General features: G+C 44.2%; 1 protein-coding gene across 1 annotated transcript in view; it reads right to left on the bottom strand.

Moving 5' to 3' along the window:
• Positions 1–22093, bottom strand: part of SEC24A (SEC24 homolog A, COPII coat complex component) — a 122386-nt gene that overhangs the window by 39912 nt on the left and 60381 nt on the right. The window contains exons 5-10 of the mRNA XM_069763851.1: positions 8718–8881; positions 6078–6262; positions 2852–2954; positions 2351–2477; positions 2155–2264; positions 657–769 (exon numbers count right to left, since the gene is read on the bottom strand). Of these exons, the coding sequence (XP_069619952.1) occupies positions 657–769; positions 2155–2264; positions 2351–2477; positions 2852–2954; positions 6078–6262; positions 8718–8881 (802 nt within the window). The remainder of the gene's footprint in view (positions 1–656; positions 770–2154; positions 2265–2350; positions 2478–2851; positions 2955–6077; positions 6263–8717; positions 8882–22093) is intronic.

Genomic DNA, 22093 nt, shown 5'->3' with positions numbered 1-22093 from the left:
ACTGACATTACAGCAGGGGATCACAGAGGATTCATTTTGTGAGGTAAAATATTTCACTGACTTATTAAAATATATTTTACCTCACAAAATGTATCCTCTGCGATCTCCTGCTGTAATGTCAGTATTGTCTTTTGCTTCCTCCCATGCCCAGGTGCTGTGGTATGTTCTGTACACGGTCAGACACAGACAATTTTTAAACTGAACTTTTGTTCGTGGGAAAACCCCTTTAAAAAGCAAATATCAATGCCAACATGGCTCCTCATAAAAAGTACACCAATGAAAGGATAGAGCAGAGGCACAACGTCGAAGACAACAAAGGGCAAATGAGACTCTTGAAGAGCAACAGCATCGCTGGGACAAAAACAATGCATATAAGCATAGGCGTCAAGCACATGAGTCCCCTGACGCAAAAGTCATTAGATTATCAAAGGATGCCATTAGGCAACAACAGCGCCGCATGCCTGCCCCCATCGTGACATTACCGCCCTCCCGATGAGATAGCATCAGGCCTCCATCTAGTAGATAATGGGTAAATGTATACATGGGGAAAAAAAAAATGTACGTTGCTACATACACATCTTCATGATGTGTAAGAAAGTGTCTAGAAGAGAATAACAGTACTGACAAACATTCACATTTATAGTGCTTCTACTCACCATTCCAGATTGTCAAGTAAAATCTGACAAACCGTGCTGAGATAGCCCGTCTCTATGGCATTGTGGGACACATCCAACATAAACAGGTACACAGGAGGCTGAGGGGGACGCAACTGGAAAATAAAGGGGAAAGGTAAAAGGAGTTTTGCCAATAAAAGTAAAATCAAGTAAGGAGTATTTGGATGAAAACATTCTGCACCATTTCTGCAGCTCTTGGCAGGAAAAATGCAGAGTAAAATATGCACGTGTTTGCAAGCTGTTTTTGGACAGCAATGAATGCTATAGAGATAGACAAATACATACACAAATATGTAGACAGACATACAAATAGACCAATAGACATAATTGAACAACTCTGCCAACATATTATAAAATTGCACACTGTGGAGCTTATTGGACAGCTTTTTATGATTAAATAAATGAGAAAATTTACATGGAGTCCCCCTTTCCCATTGTTTGTAACCAGCAAAATTAAAGCAGAAAGCGGTCAGCTGATATTAGCAGACTGAGGATGTCCCTGGCTATTTGACCCTTCCCAGCCTAAAAATACAACTGCACATCTGCCCCCAGCTCTGCCCGGCTCTTCGGCAATCGGAGTAATGAGACTTAAGGCTTATGTCAGCTGTGAACGGTGCAAAAACACAGCCGCCATCAAGCCCTGGTGTTAGTAATGGAGAGGTGTCCATCAGACACCCCCACTTCTAGCCCAGTAGGAAAAAGACATACAAAAATACTTCACTGAAATATAATAGCAAACATCTGATGGGAGCATAAAATGACGCACCCTCATGCCGATGCGCTGATAAAGTCGCTATCAGATTGACAGCGGCCTTTAAGAGGTCAACAGACGCAAGCAGAGCTTTGCTTCACACACAGCTATGAGAGGCAGATCCTGGATGTAACAGCCATTATCTGCTGGCTATACGGCAGGCTCAGCTTGTGAGCCCGCTCCATATACGCACTACAGATGTACAGCAGATTCCAGGAAGGGGTTATTCTGTAAATGTTGTATTGTCCCATTACATAGAGTATTCTGCAAAATTCATGCTTCAAAATAAGCATACTTGATTTATATACATAGTGTATTGTTGGTCACTGAAGAGCTGGTTAGTGTGCCCGCTCACATGTATCCCCATCCTGTACATTCATGGCACGTGTACGGGACAGGCGATAACGTATTGTAGATGTTAGGCACACCAATGGGATGGGTATCCATCTTGACCGGTCATCGTTAATAGAGCGGTGGTCAGAATGCACACTCATTTTTGGTGAATTCAGGCCCCTCTGCACTGGCAGCAGCACACGGAGGTAAAGGTAGATGAGGCCTCACGTCTACGGCATATCTTTCACATACGTCATTAATGTGCAAGAAGGGAATACTGCATTAAATATAACATTCACAATTCAGTTCATAAAAGTAAAAAAAAAAAATATACAGAACATACGGGAGATAAGTAAAGTACATGAGCTGTGATATTAGCAAAAGGAGCAACGTTACCATGTATTCAGATGGGGCCATAAACTCAATCGTGGCATTCTGCACTTCGGGCCTTTTGTGGGGCTCACCATACACTCTTGTTACTGGGTTGTACATAAACTCTTCAGGCACTGGGAGGATATAGGTAGAAAAGGTCAAATATTATGGTTCCTGGAGATATCAGCAAATACATCCAAGAAAGTGTAAATCCAGTTACCATCATTTACTCGGTAGCACAAATTGCATTTCCATCGCCTTTGGTCCAGAAAACTGACAAAGGGATTGATGTACGTCCGACAAGAGCGACATCTGACGATAGTACTGGATGTTACAACCGGCAGTTGCTGGGAAGAGAAAGTAACGACAAATTGATGGAAAGTCCTACAGGTGAACAACTTTACAGGGTTAATCCCTCAAAGAAACAGCATAGTTGATAAATGTAAAATCACTAGGAAAAGAGTGACCTCCGCGCCATTCCAACGCCTATCAGCGATCGCTGCGAGTGGGGATGAAATGGTGGTCATGTATGTGCATGCAGTGAGAAGGATCGGTGGGCTTGGAACCCCACCATTCATTATTTTACACATACTGCAACAATAAAATCGCATTTAGTAGTAAAAGCCAAACGCAGCCTTTATACATACATAATGTATTGAAAACCATCAGCACAATGCTCTCTGCTTGGCAGAAGATTTCGCCACATTTTATGTTCCCTTACCGACAGATCTTTGAATGGATGCAGCAGGAGGCCGAGGGGCAGCTTGGCTTTATTCAGTAGCGCCTGTGTCTGAGGGATGTTGGTTAACGTACAGCGGAACAGCCTATGAGAAGGAGCACGGGAAAAGGAAAAAGAGGCAGGTTACGGTGAACTGTTTGCAGACAGAACAGCAAGGGTTAATACTCATAAGAAATGTCAATCAAAATGAAACATCACATAAAATTAGTAGAAAATAAGTCAAAAGATTACATGCAAAACATGTGTTTTAAAAAGGCAGCTACGCCAGGAAACTGCCAGAAAGATATGAACATTGTTATGCCCACGTTCAGTCCTTTGTTGCTTCTTTCAGCTGCCTCAGAGTTGGGAAGGGACAGGTTTATTCTTCTCCAGGTATGTGTGACTCCAGCTTTATACTATAACGATATCATTAACGATATTGTTGCAATGTCACGCTTTTGGTGACATAGCAACAATCCCGCTAACGATCTCGTTATGTGTGACCGCGACCAACGATCAGGCCCCTGCTGGGAGATCGTTGGTCGTTGGGGAATGATCAGGACCATTTTTTGGTCACTGATCACCCGCTGTCATCGCTGGATCGGCGTGTGTGACGCCGATCCAGCGATGTGTTCACTTGTAACCAGGGTAAATATCGGGTTACTAAGCGCAGGGCAGCACTCCGGCCGAGAGCTTCCCTGCACTGTGTCAGCGCCGGCCGTAAAGCAGAGCACAGCGGTGACGTCACCGCTGTTACTGCCGGCGCTGACACAGTGCAGGGAAGCTCTTGGCCGGAGTGCGTGCATTAGCAGCGCTCTTGCCGAAAGCAGTTTTAACCCTGTGGACGCTGGTGGGGGACTTGACAGACATCAGAATGTGAGTATGTAGTGTTTTTTTTTACTTTTACAATGGTAATCAGGGTAAATATCAGGTTACTAAGCGCGGCCCTGCACTTAGTAACCAGATGTTTACCCTGGTTACCCGGGTGCTGCAGGGGGACTTCAGCATCGTTGAAGACAGTTTCAACGATGCCGAAGTCGTTCCCCTGATCGTTGGTCGCTGGAGAGAGCGGTCTGTGTGACAGCTCCCCAGCGACCACACAACGACTTACCAACTATCACAGCCAGGTCGTATCGCTGGTCGTGATCGTTGGTAAGTCTTTTAGTGTGACTAAAGGCTTAAATAGAAGAAAAACTACGAGATCAACAAACACAACCGCAGAGCCACTTCAAGAAAAAGACCACTGTTTCCCTGCAGCGGCTACGCACAGGAAAACCACAGTGAGTGCACATACCCTGAAAGGTAAATCAAAGTGATGGATACCTTTGACATGGAACATATGATTTTACACGTTGACACAATTTGAATTTTTCATTCACTTTCAGACCCACTGATGTGCAGTGCAGCCTGATCCAAGTGATAGACTTTTTCTCATGTGCGAGTGTCTCTTCCTGCAATACAGGCTGGATGCAAGCTCCGAATGTGGATCTAGGATGCTGCCATGTTCACCTATAAGGCTGTACAGATAATCCACTTAAAACGCTTGTGTGAGCCTGGCCTAACACAGAGACAAAGGCTGGTAAGAGCGGACCAGAACCGAGCAGGATGGATTTTTAAGATTTTTTTCTATGCAAAAGCATTTAGCAGAACATGAACTTACGGACACTCTGCAGCACAAAATTGTAAAACATTTATAATAAAAACTGTTTGTAAGGTTGCTTAACTTTTCATTTAGAAATCAAGTTAAAGAAAAAAAAAGTCTAAGTTTTTCACTTTTAAAAGATTAGATCCCAAATGTTCCGGTGATGAAATAAAGTCAGATCGTGCTGGCGAGTATGGTATCCCACAGCTCACAGTGTGGCTGCAACTCTGTCTATGCAGACGGCATAGACTGCTGAGCTCAGTGATGGGCTGCAGCGGTGATGTGACGTCACTACTGAGGCCATAGTCAGAGAGCCAGCACTGGAGTGGGGGAGGAAGAGTACCAGGAGCCTGAGATTTTACATTATTGGAACTGTATGGGGTCCATCTTCCGAAAACTGGAAAACCCAGTTAAGGTTTTAAGCAGTGATATATTTCCTGGACCTACCCTAAGAGGCCTGTTAAGATTATCTCTTATCTGCCATGCCTGTTTACTTAATATTTGTATTTTTTGAAACAACAAAAGGTGAAGAAAAAATACCTACTCCAAAACAGTGAATAAACCAAATCAAAAAAGGTATATGAAAATAATTTTTATTAAGCCATAATATTAAAATGTAGGAAACAATTAAAACCATATGAGGATGGAGGTAAACCAAACGCCAAAATATAAGGAGACCACTTTGCACAGAAATATTAATGAAGGGTGTAGTGACTAAATGGCACAGTAATAGGGAAAACACTTCCATACAGATAGCCAATTATATGTAAACCATAATAAGGAGGCATAAAGAGAAAGGAAGTGAAAAATAATTATATACCGTATACACTAGTAGTCAGTATCCTGTGGCTCCTGTGACTCCAGCATACGTTTCGCCTAGTGGTTTTATCAAGGAGTATATCATTTGAAAAATTGCGCCATTTTCCATTACCTGTCGCGTCTCCATTTTTTGTGATCTCCGAGCTGACGTTTTTAATAATACCATTTTGGTGCAGATACGTTCTTTTGTTCACCCGTTATTGCGTTTCAATGCAATGTCGCGGTAACACCGATGGGCGGATTTCTGGCCTGATAGCCGGCAGTGCATGTTAAATGCCACGGTCAGGGTTTGAAGGCAGCATATAACGGGTTAATAGCTGCGGGTGGATCACCATTCCACCTGCAGCTGTTCCAAGCATATGTAAGCTGTCCAAAACAGCTCACATGTGCCAGGAAAGATGTGGCCTCACTGCCGAAGCCCACATTAAAGGGAGCGAGTCAGACATCGGCGTAAATGTACACCCATGTAGGAAAGGGGTAGTGTATTATTCCTCATGGAAAACAGAGCTGGCTGTTAACATTAGTGCCGCACACTGATGCTGTCCAATCAATGCTGTCACATTGCCCTTTAAATAAAACCACTGTATCACCCAATTGTCAGCTCTGACAAGTGCTGAGGAGGAGTAACAGAGCAGCACAAGCGGAGTCCTAGGAAAGGGCAGTCCAGAATGGTTTCCTTTCTAGGGAAACGGACATGTCAGCACTGATGGCTGGTTCTGTGGCGGAGTAACGCGATCATGACCAAACAGAACAATGGAAGATACTTACTCTGGGCTGCAATTCAGTCTCTGGATATCTTCCTGCAGACAAGGTGTGGGGGCCTTGAGGGAGGTTGGTGGTAGTATGTTCCTCTCTTGGAGAAGATTTACAGCCCGAAGCTCATCCAGCTGCTGAGCTTGATGAATACTCAATCCTCCTACTGATGACACCAAACTGTTCACTCCAATGTTCGGCTACAAATGAGAAAGGACACAGTGCTACCGGTAAGGTGTGCAGAAAACGGCAGACGTATCACCAATGGCAAACATTTCTACACACATCTACATCGGGTTACTAAGCGCGGCCCTGCGTGTGTGTGTATATACAGTGGGGCAAAAAAGTATTTAGTCAGTCAGCAATAGTGCAAGTTTCACCACTTAAAAAGATGAGAGGCGTCTGTAATTTACATCATAGGTAGACCTCAACTATGGGAGACATACTGAGAAAAAAAAATCCAGAAAATCACATTTCTGTTTTTTTAACATTTTATTTGCATATTATGGTGGAAAATAAGTATTTGGTCAGAAACAAAATTTCATCTCAATACTTTGTAATATATCCTTTGTTGGCAATGACAGAGGTCAAACGTTTTCTGTAAGTCTTCACAAGGTTGCCACACACTGTTGTTGGTATGTTGGCCCATTCCTCCATGCAGATCTCCTCTAGAGCAGTGATGTTTTTGGCTTTTCGCTTGGCAACACGGACTTTCAACTCCCTCCAAAAGGTTTTCTATAGGGTTGAGATCTGGAGACTGGCTAGGCCACTCCAGGACCTTGAAATGCTTCTTACGAAGCCACTCCTTCGTTGCCCTGGCAGTGTGCTTTGGATCATTGTCATGTTGAAAGACCCAGCCACGTTTCATCTTCAATGCCCTTGCTGATGGAAGGAGGTTTGCACTCAAAATCTCACGATACATGGCCCCATTCATTCTTTCATGTACCCGGATCAGTCGTCCTGGCCCCTTTGCAGAGAAACAGCCCCAAAGCATGATGTTTCCACCACCATGCTTTACAGTAGGTATGGTGTTTGATGGATGCAACTCAGTATTCTTTTTCCTCCAAACACGACAAGTTGTGTTTCTACCAAACAGTTCCAGTTTGGTTTCATCAGACTATAGGACATTCTCCCAAAACTCCTCTGGATCATCCAAATGCTCTCTAGCAAACTTCAGACGGGCCCGGACATGTACTGGCTTAAGCAGTGGGACACATCTGGCAGTGCAGGATCTGAGTCCATGGTGGCGTAGTGTGTTACTTATGGTAGGCCTTGTTACATTGGTCCCAGCTCTCTGCAGTTCATTCACTAGGGTCCCCCGCGTGGTTCTGGGATTTTTGCTCACCGTTCTTGTGATCATTCTGACCCCACGGGGTGGGATTTTGCGTGGAGCCCCAGATCGAGGGAGATTATCAGTGGTCTTGTATGTCTTCCATTTTCTAATTATTGCTCCCACTGTTGATTTCTTCACTCCAAGCTGGTTGGCTATTGCAGATTCAGTCTTCCCAGCCTGGTGCAGGGCTACAATTTTGTTTCTGGTGTCCTTTGACAGCTCTTTGGTCTTCACCATAGTGGAGTTTGGAGTCAGACTGTTTGAGGGTGTGCACAGGTGTCTTTTTATACTGATAACAAGTTTAAACAGGTGCCATTACTACAGGTAATGAGTGGAGGAAAGAGGAGACTCTTAAAGAAGAAGTTACAGGTCTGTGAGAGCCAGAAATCTTGATTGTTTGTTTCTGACCAAATACTTATTTTCCACCATAATATGCAAATAAAATGATAAAAAAACAGACAATGTGATTTTCTGGATTTTTTTTTCTCAGTTTGTCTCCCATAGTTGAGGTCTACCTATCATGTAAATTACAGACGCCTCTCATCTTTTTAAGTGGTGGAACTTGCACTATTGCTGACTGACTAAATACTTTTTTGCCCCACTGTATATATATATATATATACACACACTATATAATTGTCTAAGGGTCACTTCCGTCTGTCTGTCCTTCTGTCACGGTTATTCGTTCGCTGATTGGTCTCGGCAGCTGCCTGTCATGGCTGCCGCGACCAATCAACGACGGCCACAGTCCGATTAGTCCCTCCCCTACACTCACTGCCCGGCGCCCGCTCCGTAATCCACTCCACTCACCGCTCTCACAGGGTTAATGGCAGCGGTAACGGCCCGCGGCGTAACGCACTCTGTTACCGCTGCTATTAACCCTGTGTGTCCCCAACTATTTACTATTAATGCTGCCTATGCTATACTACGTGGCTCTGTGCTGTATACTCCGTCGCTGTGCAATATACTATGTGGCTCTGTGCTGGCCAATGACCCCTCCACTTTACATGGCAAGGGAAGTATTTATAAATAGGAAAAAATGTTTTTTGTTATTTTCTGCTGCCTAAACCTGGAGAGCGTTTTATGGTAACGTGCATTATATAGTCTGACATATTATGGTAACTGCCAGTGATGGTCTTCTATCTAAGAGACACTCTAAACTAGTGTCCCCCAACAGGTCATGTTCTCAGGATTTCCTTGGCATTGCCCATGTGATGCAATCATCATGACCCCTTGGTGGCTCTTGAGGAGCGGAGTTGGGGAACACTGCTCTATAGCAATGTAATGATTGCAGCCGGGTAGATACCCGCCATATATTCTACCTGTGATAGCGGTTGTGGTCTGTTGGGATACTGCTGGCTGGTGGGTGTTAATCCTTGGCCACCTGATGGGAAAACATTCTGGTAGCCCGGTGGTAATGACGGGTATGCATTCCTTGCAATTTTAGGGTTCTGTGGTGGAGTAGGCTGAACAGGTTGAACCATCCCTATAGTATAGAAAAAAAAGAAAAAACAAATGTGAAATATCAAGACATTTTCTACATCAATTATTTTCTTTCAATGTGCCCAGTATGGATCCAACTTGTGTCATTACATGGATAGTTCTACACAAAGCTAAACTAGTAAGAAGGGATATTTATTAGTGTACTGTAATCCTAGCTTCTTAAAAGGGAATGTGTAATCAGAAAATGAAAAAAAAACACATTTAATAAATACCTGATTTAAACATTTTCATATAACTCATTTGATATCCAATTTCTGTTCTGTACATAACACATTCAGTATTCTCAATCATTACAAAGGCAGAGAACACATCTGCATACAAAAGATACAGCAGGATGCATCATTTAAAGTAGGTGATATTCTGACCTTTGCCTAGATCATGCCAACAAAGCTTTCCCTGTAAAGTCAATGAGTCAGAACTAGTCTATTGCAACCAATGTCCAAGAAGGAACAGGCACTGTGAGTTTAGTATTAAATCTTTGTGATCAGTGTAAAAATTCAAGATTTTAATTGTATTTATAAACATTAAAAAAATACAACACACATTTATAGGGGTTGGCTGGTCACAACATATTAAATGGCCTATCCATAAAATAGATAATCAATATTACATGTGTTGGGGGGTGGGGGAGAGAATCCAACACCTGGCTCCCCAACCAACCAGCTGTCATCTGTTGCTGAGGTGCCCCGGCCAGATGTAAGCACACTGAATGTGTAGCAGCAGCTGCCGGATACTGCAGAACCCTTCATAGTCTGCAGCAGCCATTACACATGCAGCGCAGTTCAAAGCACTTACATCCAGTGGCTGCCGGAGCATATTTCAGCTGATTGGTGATGTTGTCAGTGTTGGTCCGCCACCAATCTGACACGGATGACCCATCCTTTAGTGAAAGAACAGGATTTAACCCCTTAGTGACAGAGCCAATTTGTTACTTAATGACCAGGCCAATTTTTGCAATTCTGACCACTGTCACTTTATGAGGTTATAACTCTGGAACGCTTCAACGGATCCCGCTGATTCTGAGATTGTTTTTTCGTGACATATTGTACTTCATGTTAGTGGTAACATTTCTTCGATATTACTTGCGATTATTTATGGAAAAAAAACGGAAATATGGCGAAAATTTTTAAAATTTTGCAATTTTCAAACTTTGTATTTTTATGCCCTTAAATCAGAGAGATCTGTCACGAAAAATAGTTAATAAATAACATTTCCCACATGTCTACTTTACATCAGCACAATTTTGGAAACAAAATTTTTTTTTGTTAGGGAGTTATAAGGGTTAAAAGTTGACCAGCAATTTCTCATTTTTACAACACCATTTTTTTTTAGGGACCACATCACATTTGAAGTCATTTTGAGGGGTCTATATGATAGAAAATAATGAAGTGTGACACCATTCTAAAAACTACACCCCTCAAGGTTCTCAAAACCACATTCAAGAAGTTTATTAACCCTTTACGTGCTTCACAGGAACTGAAACAATGTGGAAGGAAAAAATGAACATTTAACTTTTTTTTGCAAACATCTTAATTCAGAACCATTTTTTTTATTTTCACAAGTGTAAAAACAGAAATGTAACCATAAATTTTGTTATGCAATTTCTCCTGAATACGCCAATACCCCATATGTGGGGGTAAACCACTGTTTGGGCGCACCGCAGAACTTAGAAGTGAAGGAGCGCCGTTTGACTTTTTCAATGCAGAATTGGCTGGAATTGAGATCGGACGCCATGTCACGTTTAGAGAGCCCCTGATGTGCCTAAACAGTGGAAACCCCCCACAAGTGACACCATTTTGGAAACTAGACCCCTTAAGGAACTTATCTAGATGTGTGGTGAGCACTTTGAACCCCCAAGTGCTTCACAGAAGTTTATAACGTAGAGCCGTGAAAATAAAAAAATCGCTTTTGTTTACACAAAAATGATCTTTTCGCCCACAAATTCTTATTTTCACAAGGGTAACAGGAGAAATTAGACCACAAAAGTTGTTGTGCGATTTCTCCTGAATACGTCGATACCCAATATGTGGGGGTAAACCACTGTTTGGGCGCACCGCAGAGCTTGGAAGAGAAGGAGTGCAGTTTTACTTTTTCAATGTAGAATTGGCTGGAATTGAGATTGGACGCCATGTCGCGTTTGGAGAGCCCCTGATGTGCCTAAACAGTGGAAACCCCCCACAAGTGACACCATTTTGGAAACTAGACCCCTTAAGGAACTTATCTAGATGTGTGGCGAGCAGTTTGAACCCCCATGTGCTTCACAGAAGTTTATAACGTAGAGCCGTGAAAAAAAAATATTGCATTTTTTCTACAAAAATGATCTTTTTGCCCACAAATTTTTATTTTCACAAGGGTAACAGGAGAAATTAGACCACTAAAGTTGTTGTGCAATTTCTCCTGAGTACGTCGATACCCAATATGTGGGGGTAAACCACTGTTAGGGCGCACCGCAGAGCTTGGAAGAGAAAGAGTGCCGTTTTACTTTTTTACTTGTAGAATTGGCTGGAATTGAGATCGGACGCCATGTCGCGTTTGGAGAGCCCCTGATGTGCCTAAACAGTAGAAATCCCCCACAAGTGACCCCATTTTGGAAACTAGACCCCCCATGGAACTTATCTAGATGTGTGGCGAGAACCTTGAATGCCCAAGTGCTTCACAGAAGTTTATAATGCAGAGCAGTGAAAATAAAAAATATTTTTTTTTTCCACAAAAAAGATTTTGTAGCCCCCAAGTTTTTATTTTCACAAGGGTAACAGGAGAAATTGGACTGCAATAGTTGTTGTCCAATTTATCCCGAGTACGCTGATGCGCCGTATGTGGGGGTAAACTACTGTTTGGGCGCACGGCAGAGCTCGGAAGGGAAGGAGCGCCTTTTTGGAATGCAGACTTTGATAGAATGGTCTGTGGGCATTATGTTGCGATTGCAGAGCCCCTGATATACCTAAACTGTAGTAACCCCCCACAAGTGACCCCATTTTGGAAACTAGACCCCCCAAGGAACTTATCTAGATGTGTGGTGAGAACTTTGAATGCCCAAGTGCTTCACAGAAGTTTAGAATGCAGAGTCGTGAAAATAAAAAATATTTTTTTTTCACAAAAAAGATTTTGTAGCCCCCAAGTTTTTATTTTCACAAGGGTAACAAGAGAAATTGGACCCCATAAATTGTTGTCCAATTTATCCCGAGTACGCTGATGCCCCATATGTGGGGGTAACCCACTGTTTGGGCGCACGGCAGAGCTCAGAAGGGAGGGAGCACCATTTGACTTTTTGAGCGCAAAATTGGCTGTCGTGTTTGGAGACCCCCTGATGTACCTAAACAGTGGAAACCCCCCAATTCTAGCTCCAACCCTAACACACCCCTAACCCTAATCCCAACCTGATCCATAATCCTAATCACTACCCCTAACCATAATCACAACGCTTACCCCAAAACAACCCTAATGTCAACCCTAATCAAAACCCTAAATCCAACACACCCCTAATCCTAATCTCAACCCTAACCTCAAACCTAACCCTAATCCCAATACACCCCTAATCACAACCCTAACCTTAACCCTAATCCCAAACCTAACCCTAATCCCAAGCGTAACCCTAATGCCAACCCTAACCCTAATACCAACCCTAATCCAAACCCTAACCCTAATCCCAGCTCTAACCCTAACTTTAGCCCCAACCCTAGCCCTAACTTTAGCCCCAACCCTAACCCTAAGGCTACTTTCACACTTGCGTCGTTTGGCATTCCGTCGCAATCCGTCGTTTTGGACAAGAAACGGATCGTGCAAATGTGCCCGCAGGATGCGTTTTTTGCCCATAGACTTGTATTGCCGACGGATCGTGACGGATGGCCACACGTCGCATCCGTCGTGCACTGGATCAGTTGTGTTTTGGCGGAGCGTCGGCACAAAAAAACGTTCAATGAAACGTTTTTTTGTACGTCGCATCCGCCATTTCTGACCGCACATGCGTGGCCGTAACTCCGCCCCCTCCTCCCCAGGACATAGATTGGGCAGCGGATGCGTTGAAAAACTACAGCTGCTGCCCACGTTGTGCACAATTTTCACAACGTGCGTCGGTATGTCGGGACGACGCATTGCGACGGCCCCGTACCAACGTAAGTGTGAAAGAAGCCTAACCCTAAATTTAGCCCCAACCCGAACCCTAAATTTAGCCTCAACCCTAACCCTAAATTTAGCCCCAACCCTAACCCTAGCCCTAACCCTACCCCTAGCCCTACCCCTAAGTTTAGCCCCAACTGCTGTTCTCCTGCCGGCAGATGGAGACAGATGGCGGGCGCACTGGGCATGCGCCCGCCATTTTCTTCTGCCGGCGGCCAGGAGGAGCAGAAGAGGATCCAGGGACCTAGGTGAGTATGCTAGGGTCCCCGAATCCCCCTATTTCTCTGTCCTCTGATGTGCGATCACATCAGAGGACAGAGAATTACACTTTACTTTTTTTTTTTTTTGCGGTCGCCGGTAAACAGTTAATTACCGGCGATCGCAAAACAGGGGTCGGTAATACCGACCCCGATCATGCTCTTTAGGGTCTCGGCTACCCCCGGCAGCCGAGACCCCAAAGATTCTCTCGGTGCCGGCCGGCGGGCGCACCGGGAGACACGAGGAGCATCGGGGGAGCTAGGTGAGTATTGGGGGGCCACCTGGGACCCCTTTTCTCTGTCCTCCGATGTGCGATCACATCGGAGGACAGAGAAATTAAAAAGAGATCGCGTTTTTTTTTTTTGCGATCGCCGGTAAACGGTTAATTACCGGCGATTGCAAATGCGGGGTGGGTTAAAAAAAACCCCGAATCATGTTCTCTGGGGTCTCGGCTACCCTCGGCAGCCGAGACCCCGGAGAAAATCGGCCTCTGGGGGGCGCTATTGACTTTTTCCACAGCGCCGTTAATTAACGGCGCTGTGGTTTAAGTACCCTTAGCGGCCGCCGTTAAAAGGCGTATCGGCGGTCGCTAAGGGGTTAAATACATCATTTTAATGATGACACATTGCAAAAAAGAAGAGAAAGAAATAGACCAAAAATCGGGGATCACCGGAGGCACGGATCAAGTAAAAAAAGGCAAATTTTATTCAAAAGTGTATAAACGGACACAGAAAACCGCATAGAGCACACATTAAAAACATTTAAAACATTGGTCATCCATGTGACCTATACATGGTACACTTAGGCCCAAAATGGAGCCATGCCCCTGTATGAGTCAACTCCCCAGTATCAATAGATGACAAATATAAAGAAAATCCTAACTATTACCGAGTGTGATGTCTATGTGAACAGCACCTTATTTTATCATACAGAAAATATTGAAGATATTGATTAAAGAGAGCTAAATGGTAAGTACACATATAGTCATATAGCTAGCACATTCAGCATGTGTCACAATGACTTGTAAGGAGATCCACATTGCCTAGATGCACCAGCATACCCCCTGTCTCCACTCCCCAGGTGGTCCCGTGTGTGTCCAGCAGCCCTTGGCTTCACTTTACATGCCGTGATTGAGCTTTGGTCATCTAGCCCCAGAGGCTCTGGTAACTGTGTGTATGCCTCTTCAGCATGGGAGTCTCTGCAGCTTTGGCACATGGAGTCTCGTACTTGCTCTGCTAATAGATAGATTAGTCTTTGAACCTGATTGTGCCCTCAGCTGGGCTGGTTATCTGCATCTCCATATGTATCTTTATTTCTATGGCAATTGGGGTTCATGTCTAGATGACTCATTTTTTCATGCGTTTGCACCATGGATATTGCCTTCACTATAACATGGTGCATCTAGGCAATGTGGATCTCCTTACAAGTCATTGTGACACATGCTGAATGTGCTAGCTATATGACTATATGTGTACTTACCATTTAGCTCTCTAATCAATATCTTCAATATTTTTTGTATGATAAAATAAGGTGCTGTTCACATAGACATCACACTCGGTAATAGTTGATGGCTCCATTTTGGGCCTAAGTGTACCATGTATAGGTCACATGGATGACCAATGTTTTAAATGTTTTTAACCCCTTCATGACCAGGGGATTTTTCGTTTTTCCGTGTTCGTTTTTCGCTCCCCTCCTTCCCAGAGCCATAACTTTTTTATTTTTCCATCAATTTGGCCATGTGAGGGCTTATTTTTTGCGGGACGAGTTGTACTTTTGAACGACATCATTGGTTTTAGCATGTCGTGTACTAGAAAACGGGAAAAAAATTCCAAGTGCGGTGAAATTGCAAAAAAAGTGCAATCCCACATTGGTTTTTTGTTTGGCTTTTTTGCTAGGTTCACTAAATGCTAAAAATGACCTGCCATTATGATTCTCCAGGTCATTACGAGTTCATAGACACCAAACATGACTAGGTTATTTTTTATCTAAGTGGTGAAAAAAAATTCCAAACTTTGCTAAAAAAAAAAAAAAAAAAAAATTGCGCCATTTTCCGATACTCGTAGCGTCTCCATTTTTCGTGATCTGGGGTCGGTAGAGGGCTTATTTTTTGCGTGCCGAGATGACGTTTTTAATGATAGCATTTCGGTGCAGATACGTTCTTTTGATCGCCCGTTATTGCATTTTAATGCAATGTCGCGGCGACCAAAAAAACGTAATTCTGGCGTTTCGAGTTTTTTTCCCGCTACGCTGTTTAGCGATCAGGTTAATACTTTTTTTTATTTGATAGATCGGGCAATTCTGAGCGCGGCGATACCAAATATGCGTAGATTTGATATTTTTTTTATTGATTTATTTTGATTGGGGCGAAAGGGGGGTGATTTAAACTTTTATGTTTTTTTTATTTTTTTCACATTTTTTTAAACTTTTTTTTTTAACTTTTGCCATGCTTCAATAGCCTCCATGGGAGGCTAGAAGCAGGGACAGCACGATCGGCTCTGCTACATAGCAGCGATCTGCTGATCGCTGCTATGTAGCAGAATTGCACGTGTGCTGTGAGCGCCGACCACAGGGTGGCGCTCACAGCGACGGGCAATCAGTAACCATAGAGGTCTCAAGGACCTCTATGGCTACAATGGAGACGCATCGCCGACCCCCGGACATGTGACGGGGGTCGGCGATGACGTCATTTCCGGCCGCCCGGCCGGAAGCGGTAGTTAAATGCCGCTGTCTGCGTTTGACAGCGGCATTTAACTAGTTAATAGGTGCGGGCAGATCGCGATTCTGCCCGCGCCTATTACGGGCACATGTCAGCTGTTCAAAACAGCTGACATGTCCCGGCTTTGGTGCGGGCTCACCGCGGAGCCCTGCATCAAAGCAGGGGAGCCGGCATCGGACGGTATAGTACGTCCGATGCCGGTAAGGGGTTAATGTGTGCTCTATGTGGTTTTCTGGGTCCGTTTATACACTTTTGAATAAAATTTGCCTTTTTTTACTTGATCCGTGCCTCCGGTGATCCCCGATTTTTGGTCTATTTCTTTCTCTTCCTTTTTGAAATGGTTCATATCATATAGACCTGGTTGGATCCCTTGGAATCTGTGGTGCCCCCTCTCTTTCTTATCAATGATGACACATTGCTAAGCTATGGTACCCGTAGCACAAGACGTACACTATGCTTCAAGTACAGCATGACAACGTAGTGTGCAGTAACCTGGACTTTGGGGAACACTGAAGAAACATTTTTAATAGGACTCTGTTTTCAATTTTGACAAATAATTAAAAACAGTAGAACAACTCACCCAATGTTAAGAGTCAACGCCTCGATAAAGGGGCTGCTCGGCCTTGGGCTACAAGACTGCAGTCAATTCATGTGACTGCAGACTTGTCAATCTTCACATCACGAGCAGTTGTGCACTGTGAAGATTCTCCGGTGTCTGGAGTATATGATTTGCATACTTCTGGTCACATACCGACTAGACTGTCTGGCCTCGCTCAATACACTTGAGTGCAAGTCTAGTAGACACATTACCACGTATACAAATCACATACTGAAGGTCACGCACCGCTCTCGTCACTGGAAAATCCTCACAGCGTGCGTGATGTGAGGATTCACAAGTCTGAAGTCACAACAAGACTCCACATTTGTAACACAGGGCCGGACAACCACTTTAATGTGATGCTCCTACTTGACACAGTTATGGCATAACAGGACAGGTAATGAATGTCGGCTACAGGTGGGTCCCACATTTATTGGATAGCCTGACAACTTGCCATAAATGTCTTTCTTAGATGGAAACAGACCTTACATGAGATTTTCATCCCCTGGATCACCCCTTAGGAGTGTCTTTAAATTACTGCATAAAGAATAAAAATTTGAATACTTTCCTCCCACAGTGGATTCCTGTGTATAAAGTAAAATAAAATGTCATGGTACGTGCTGCAGCCTTCACATTCATCGTATCGGCATGTGTAACTGTACCATCAAGGTAGTTCAACATCAGATGAGTGAAGGACCGACAACTGACGAACAGATGTCTATAACATATTGGTTATCCTACAAGGCGAATGTGCCCCATCATCACTATGTACCCAAAGATGGTACCATGAAAATCACACACACATCAGTTTAACCCCTTCATGACCCAGCCTATTTTGACCTTAAAGACCTTGCCGTTTTTTGCAATTCTGACCAGTGTCCATTTATGAGGTAATAACTCAGGAACGCTTCAATGGATCCTAGCGGTTCTGAGATTGTTTTTTCGTGACATATTGGGCTTCATGTTAGTGGTAAATTTAGGTCAATAAATTCTGTGTTTATTTGTGATAAAAACGGAAATTTGGCGAAAATTTTGAAAATTTAGCAATTTTCACATTTTGAATTTTTATTCTGTTAAACCAGAGAGTTATGTGACACAAAATAGTTAATAAATAACATTTCCCACATGTCTACTTTACATCAGCACAATTTTGGAAACAACATTTTTTTTTGCTAGGAAGTTATAAGGGTTAAAATTTGACCAGCGATTTCTCATTTTTACAACGAAATTTACAAAACCATTTTTTTTAGGGACCACCTCACATTTTAAGTCAGTTTGAGGGGTCTATATGGGTGAAAATACCCAAAAGTGACACCATTCTAAAAACTGCACCCCTCAAGGTGCACAAAACCACATTCAAGAAGTTTATTAACCCTTCAGGTGCTTCACAGCAGCAGAAGCAACATGGAAGGAAAAAATGAACATTTAACTTTTTAGTCACAAAAATGATTTTTCAGCAACAATTTTTTTATTTTCCAAATGGTAAAAGGAGAAACTGAACCACGAAAGTTGTTGTCCAATTTGTCCTGAGTACGCTGATAACTCATATGTGGGGGTAAACCACTGTTTGGGCGCACAGCAGGGCTTGGAAGGGAAGGAGCGCCATTTGACTTTTTGAATGAAAAATTGGCTGCACTCTTTAGCGGACACCATGTCACGTTTGGAGAGCCCCCGTGTGCCTAAAAATTGGAGCTCCCCCACAAGTGACCCCATTTTGGAAACTAGACGCCCCAAGGAACTTATCTACATGCATAGTGAGCCCTTTAAACCCCCAGGTGCTTCACAACTTGATCCGTAAAAATGAAAAAGTACTTTTTTTTTTCACAAAAAATTTCTTTTAGCCTCAATTTTTTCATTTTCACATGGACAACAGGATACAATGGATCCTAAAATTTGTTGGGCAATTTCTCCTGAGTACACCGATACCTCATATGTGGGGGTAAACCACTGTTTGGGCACATGGTAAGGATCGGAAGGGAAGGAGCACCATTTGACTTTTTGAATGAAAACTTATCTCCATCGTTAGCGGACACCATGTCGCGTTTGGAGAGCCCATGTGTGCCTATGCATTGGAGCTCCCCCACAAGTGACCCCATTTTGGAAACTAGACCCCCCAAGGAACTTATCTAGATGCATACTGAGCACTTTAAACCCCCAGGTGCTTCACAGAAGTTTATAATGCAGAGCCATGAAAATAAAAATAATTTTTCTTTTCTCAAAAATGATTTTTTAGCCTGGAATTTCCTATTTTGCCAACGGTAATAGGAAAAATTGGACCACAAATGTTGTTGTCCAGTTTGTCCTGAGTACGCAGATACCCCATATGTGGAGGTAAACCACTGTTTGGGCGCACGGCAGGGCTCAGAAGGGAAGGCACGCCATTTGGCTTTTTAAATGGAAAATTAGCTCCAATCATTAGCGGACACCATATCGCGTTTGGAGAGCCCCTGGGTGCCTAAACATTGGAGATCCCCCACAAATGACCCCATTTTGGAAACTAGACCCCCAAAGGAACTAATCTAGATGTGTGGTGAGCACTTTGAACCCTCAAGTGCTTCACAGAAGTTTATAACGCAGAGCCATGAAAATTTAAAAAAAAATTTCTTTTCTCAAAAATGATTTTTTTGCCCGCAATTTTTTATTTTCCCAAGGGTAACAGGAGAAATTTGACCCCAAAAGTTGTTGTCCAGTTTCTCTTGAGTACGCTGATACCCCATATGTGGGGGTAAACCACTGTTTAGGCACATGCTGGGGCTCGGAAGGGAAGTAGTGACGTTTTGAAATGCAGACTTTGATGGAATGCTCTGCGGGCGTCACGTTGCGTTTGCAGAGCCCCTGGTGTGCCCAAACAGTAGAAACCCCCCACAAGTGACCCCATTTTAGAAACTAGACCCCGCAAGGAACTTATCTAGATATGTGGTGAGCACTTTGAACTCCCAAGTGTTTCACAGACGTTTACAACGCAGAGCCGTGAAAATAAAAAATAATTTTTCTTTCCTCAAAAATTGTTTTAGCAAGCATTTTTTTATTTTCACAAGGGTAACAGGAGAAATTGGACCCCAGTAATTGTTGTGCAGTTTGTCCTGAGTATGCTGGTACCCCATATGTGGGGGTAAACCACTGTTTGGGCACACGTCGGGGCTCGGAAGTGAGGGAGCACCATTTGACTTTATGAATACAAGATTGGCTGGAATCAATGGTGGCGCCATGTTGCGTTTGGAGACCCCTGATGTGCCTAAACAGTGGAAACCCCTCAATTCTACCTCCAACACTAACCCCAACACACCCCTAACCCTAATCCCAACTGTAGCCATAACCCTATTTCCAACCCTAACCACAACCCTAATTCCAACCCTAACCCTAAGGCTATGTGCCCACGTTGCGGATTCGTGTGAGATTTTTCAGCATCATTTTTGAAAAATCCGCGGGTAAAGGGCACTGCGTTTTACCTGCGGATTTACCGCGGATTTCCAGTGTTTTTTGTGCGGATTTCACCTGTGGATTCCTATTGAGGAACAGGTGTAAAACGCTGCGGAATCCGCACAAAGAATTGACATGCTGCGGAAAATACAACGCAGCATTTCCGCGCGGTATTTTCCGCACCATGGGCACAGCGGATTTGGTTTTCCATATGTTTACATGGAACTGTAAACCTGATGGAACACTGCTGCGAATCCGCAGCGGCCAATCCGCTGCAGATCCGCAGCCAAATCCGCACCGTGTGCACATAGCTTAATTCTAAAGGTATGTGCACACGCTGCGGAAAACGCTGCGGATCCGCAGCAGTTTCCCATGAGTTTACAGTTCAATGTAAACCTATGGGAAACAAAAATCGCTGTACACATGCTGCAGAAAAACTGCACGGAAACGCAGGGTTTTACATTCCGCAGCATGTCACTTCTTTGTGCGGATTCCGCAGCGGTTTTAAAACTGCTCCAATAGAAAACCGCAGTTATAAAACCGCAGTGAAATGCGCAGAAAAACCGCGGTAAATCCGCGATAAATCCACAGCGGTTTAGCACTGCGGATTTATCAAATCCGCAGCGGAAAAATCCGCAGAGGAACAGAATACGTGTGCACATACCGAAACCCTAACCCTAGCCCTAACCCTAGCCCTAACCCTAGCCCTAGTTCTTACCCCAACCTTAGTGGAAAAAAAAAAATTATTATTATTTTTTTTTATTGTCCCTACCTATGGGGTTGACAAAGGATGGGGGGGCATTTAGTATTTTTTTTATTTTGATCACTGAGATATAACCTATCTCAGTGATCAAAACGCACTTTGGAACGAATCTGCCGGCCGGTAGATTCGGCGGGCGCACTGCACATGCGCCCGCCATTTTGGAAGATGGCGGCGCCCAGGAAAAGACGGACGGATCCCGGGAGGCCGGGTAAGTATAAGGGGGGGGGGAGAGATCAGGGCACGGGGGGGCGTCGGAGCACGGGGGGGGGGGGGGGGGGGGTGGATCGGAGCATGGGGTGGGGGATCGATGTGCAGGGGGGTGGATCGGAGCAGGAGCACGGGGGGGGATCGCTGTGCGGGGGGGGTGATCGGAGTGCGGGGGGGGTTTGATTGGAGCACGGGGGGGTGTTATTGGAGCACGGGGGTGGATCGGAGCACGGGGTGGGGGATCGCTGTGCAGGGGGGTGGATCGGAGCACGGGGGGGGGAATCGCTGTGCGGGGGAGGGTGATCGGAGTGCGGGGGGTTTGATTGGAGCACGGGGGGTTTGATTGGAGCACAGGGGGTGTGATTGGAGCACGGGGGAGCGGAGCACAGGACGGAGGGGAGCGGACCACAGATCGGGGGGCTGGGGGGGCGATCGGTGGGGTGGGTGCACATAAGTGTTTCCAGCCATGGCCGATGATATTGCAGCATCGGCCATGGCTGGATTGTAATATTTCACCAGTTTTTTAGGTGAAATATTACAAATCGCTCTGATTGGCAGTTTCACTTTCAACAGCCAATCAGAGCGATCGTAGCCACAGGGGGGGTGAAGCCACCCCCCCCTGGGCTAAACTACCACTCCCCCTGTCCCTGCAGATCGGGTGAAATAGGAGTTTAACCCTTTCACCGGATCTGCAGGGACGCGATCATTCTGTGACACAGCATATGCGTCACAGGTCGGATTGGCACCGACTTTCATGACGCATACGCTGTGTCACAGGTCGGGAAGGGGTTAATAATAAAAAAAAAAAAAAAAAAAACACGTCACGGCTCTGAGAATGTGGTGACAAAACCACACAAAAGGCGTTTTGAAACTAAATTAGTAAAACTAATAAACAAAAAGCTATATAAAAAGGTCACCAACTGAAATTGTAACAAAAAAGTCATGACTGTCAATGTTAGAAGCTGTAAAAAAAACTGGAAAAAAAAAACATTAAAAAGAAAAACTTCACCACAATTCATAAAGGGTTAATCTTACTGTCACAATAACAACTATTATCCAAACATGCAGTGAGGAGAGAAGGACTTTAGACGTTAAACCTTGGTGATACAGAGGACGG

The sequence above is a fragment of the Ranitomeya imitator genome, chromosome 4 (genome assembly GCF_032444005.1).
Source record: "Ranitomeya imitator isolate aRanImi1 chromosome 4, aRanImi1.pri, whole genome shotgun sequence".
NCBI lineage: Eukaryota > Metazoa > Chordata > Amphibia > Anura > Dendrobatidae > Ranitomeya > Ranitomeya imitator.
The sequence above is the reverse complement of the archived record's forward strand: the minus strand, read 5'-3'. Positions and strand labels throughout refer to the sequence as shown.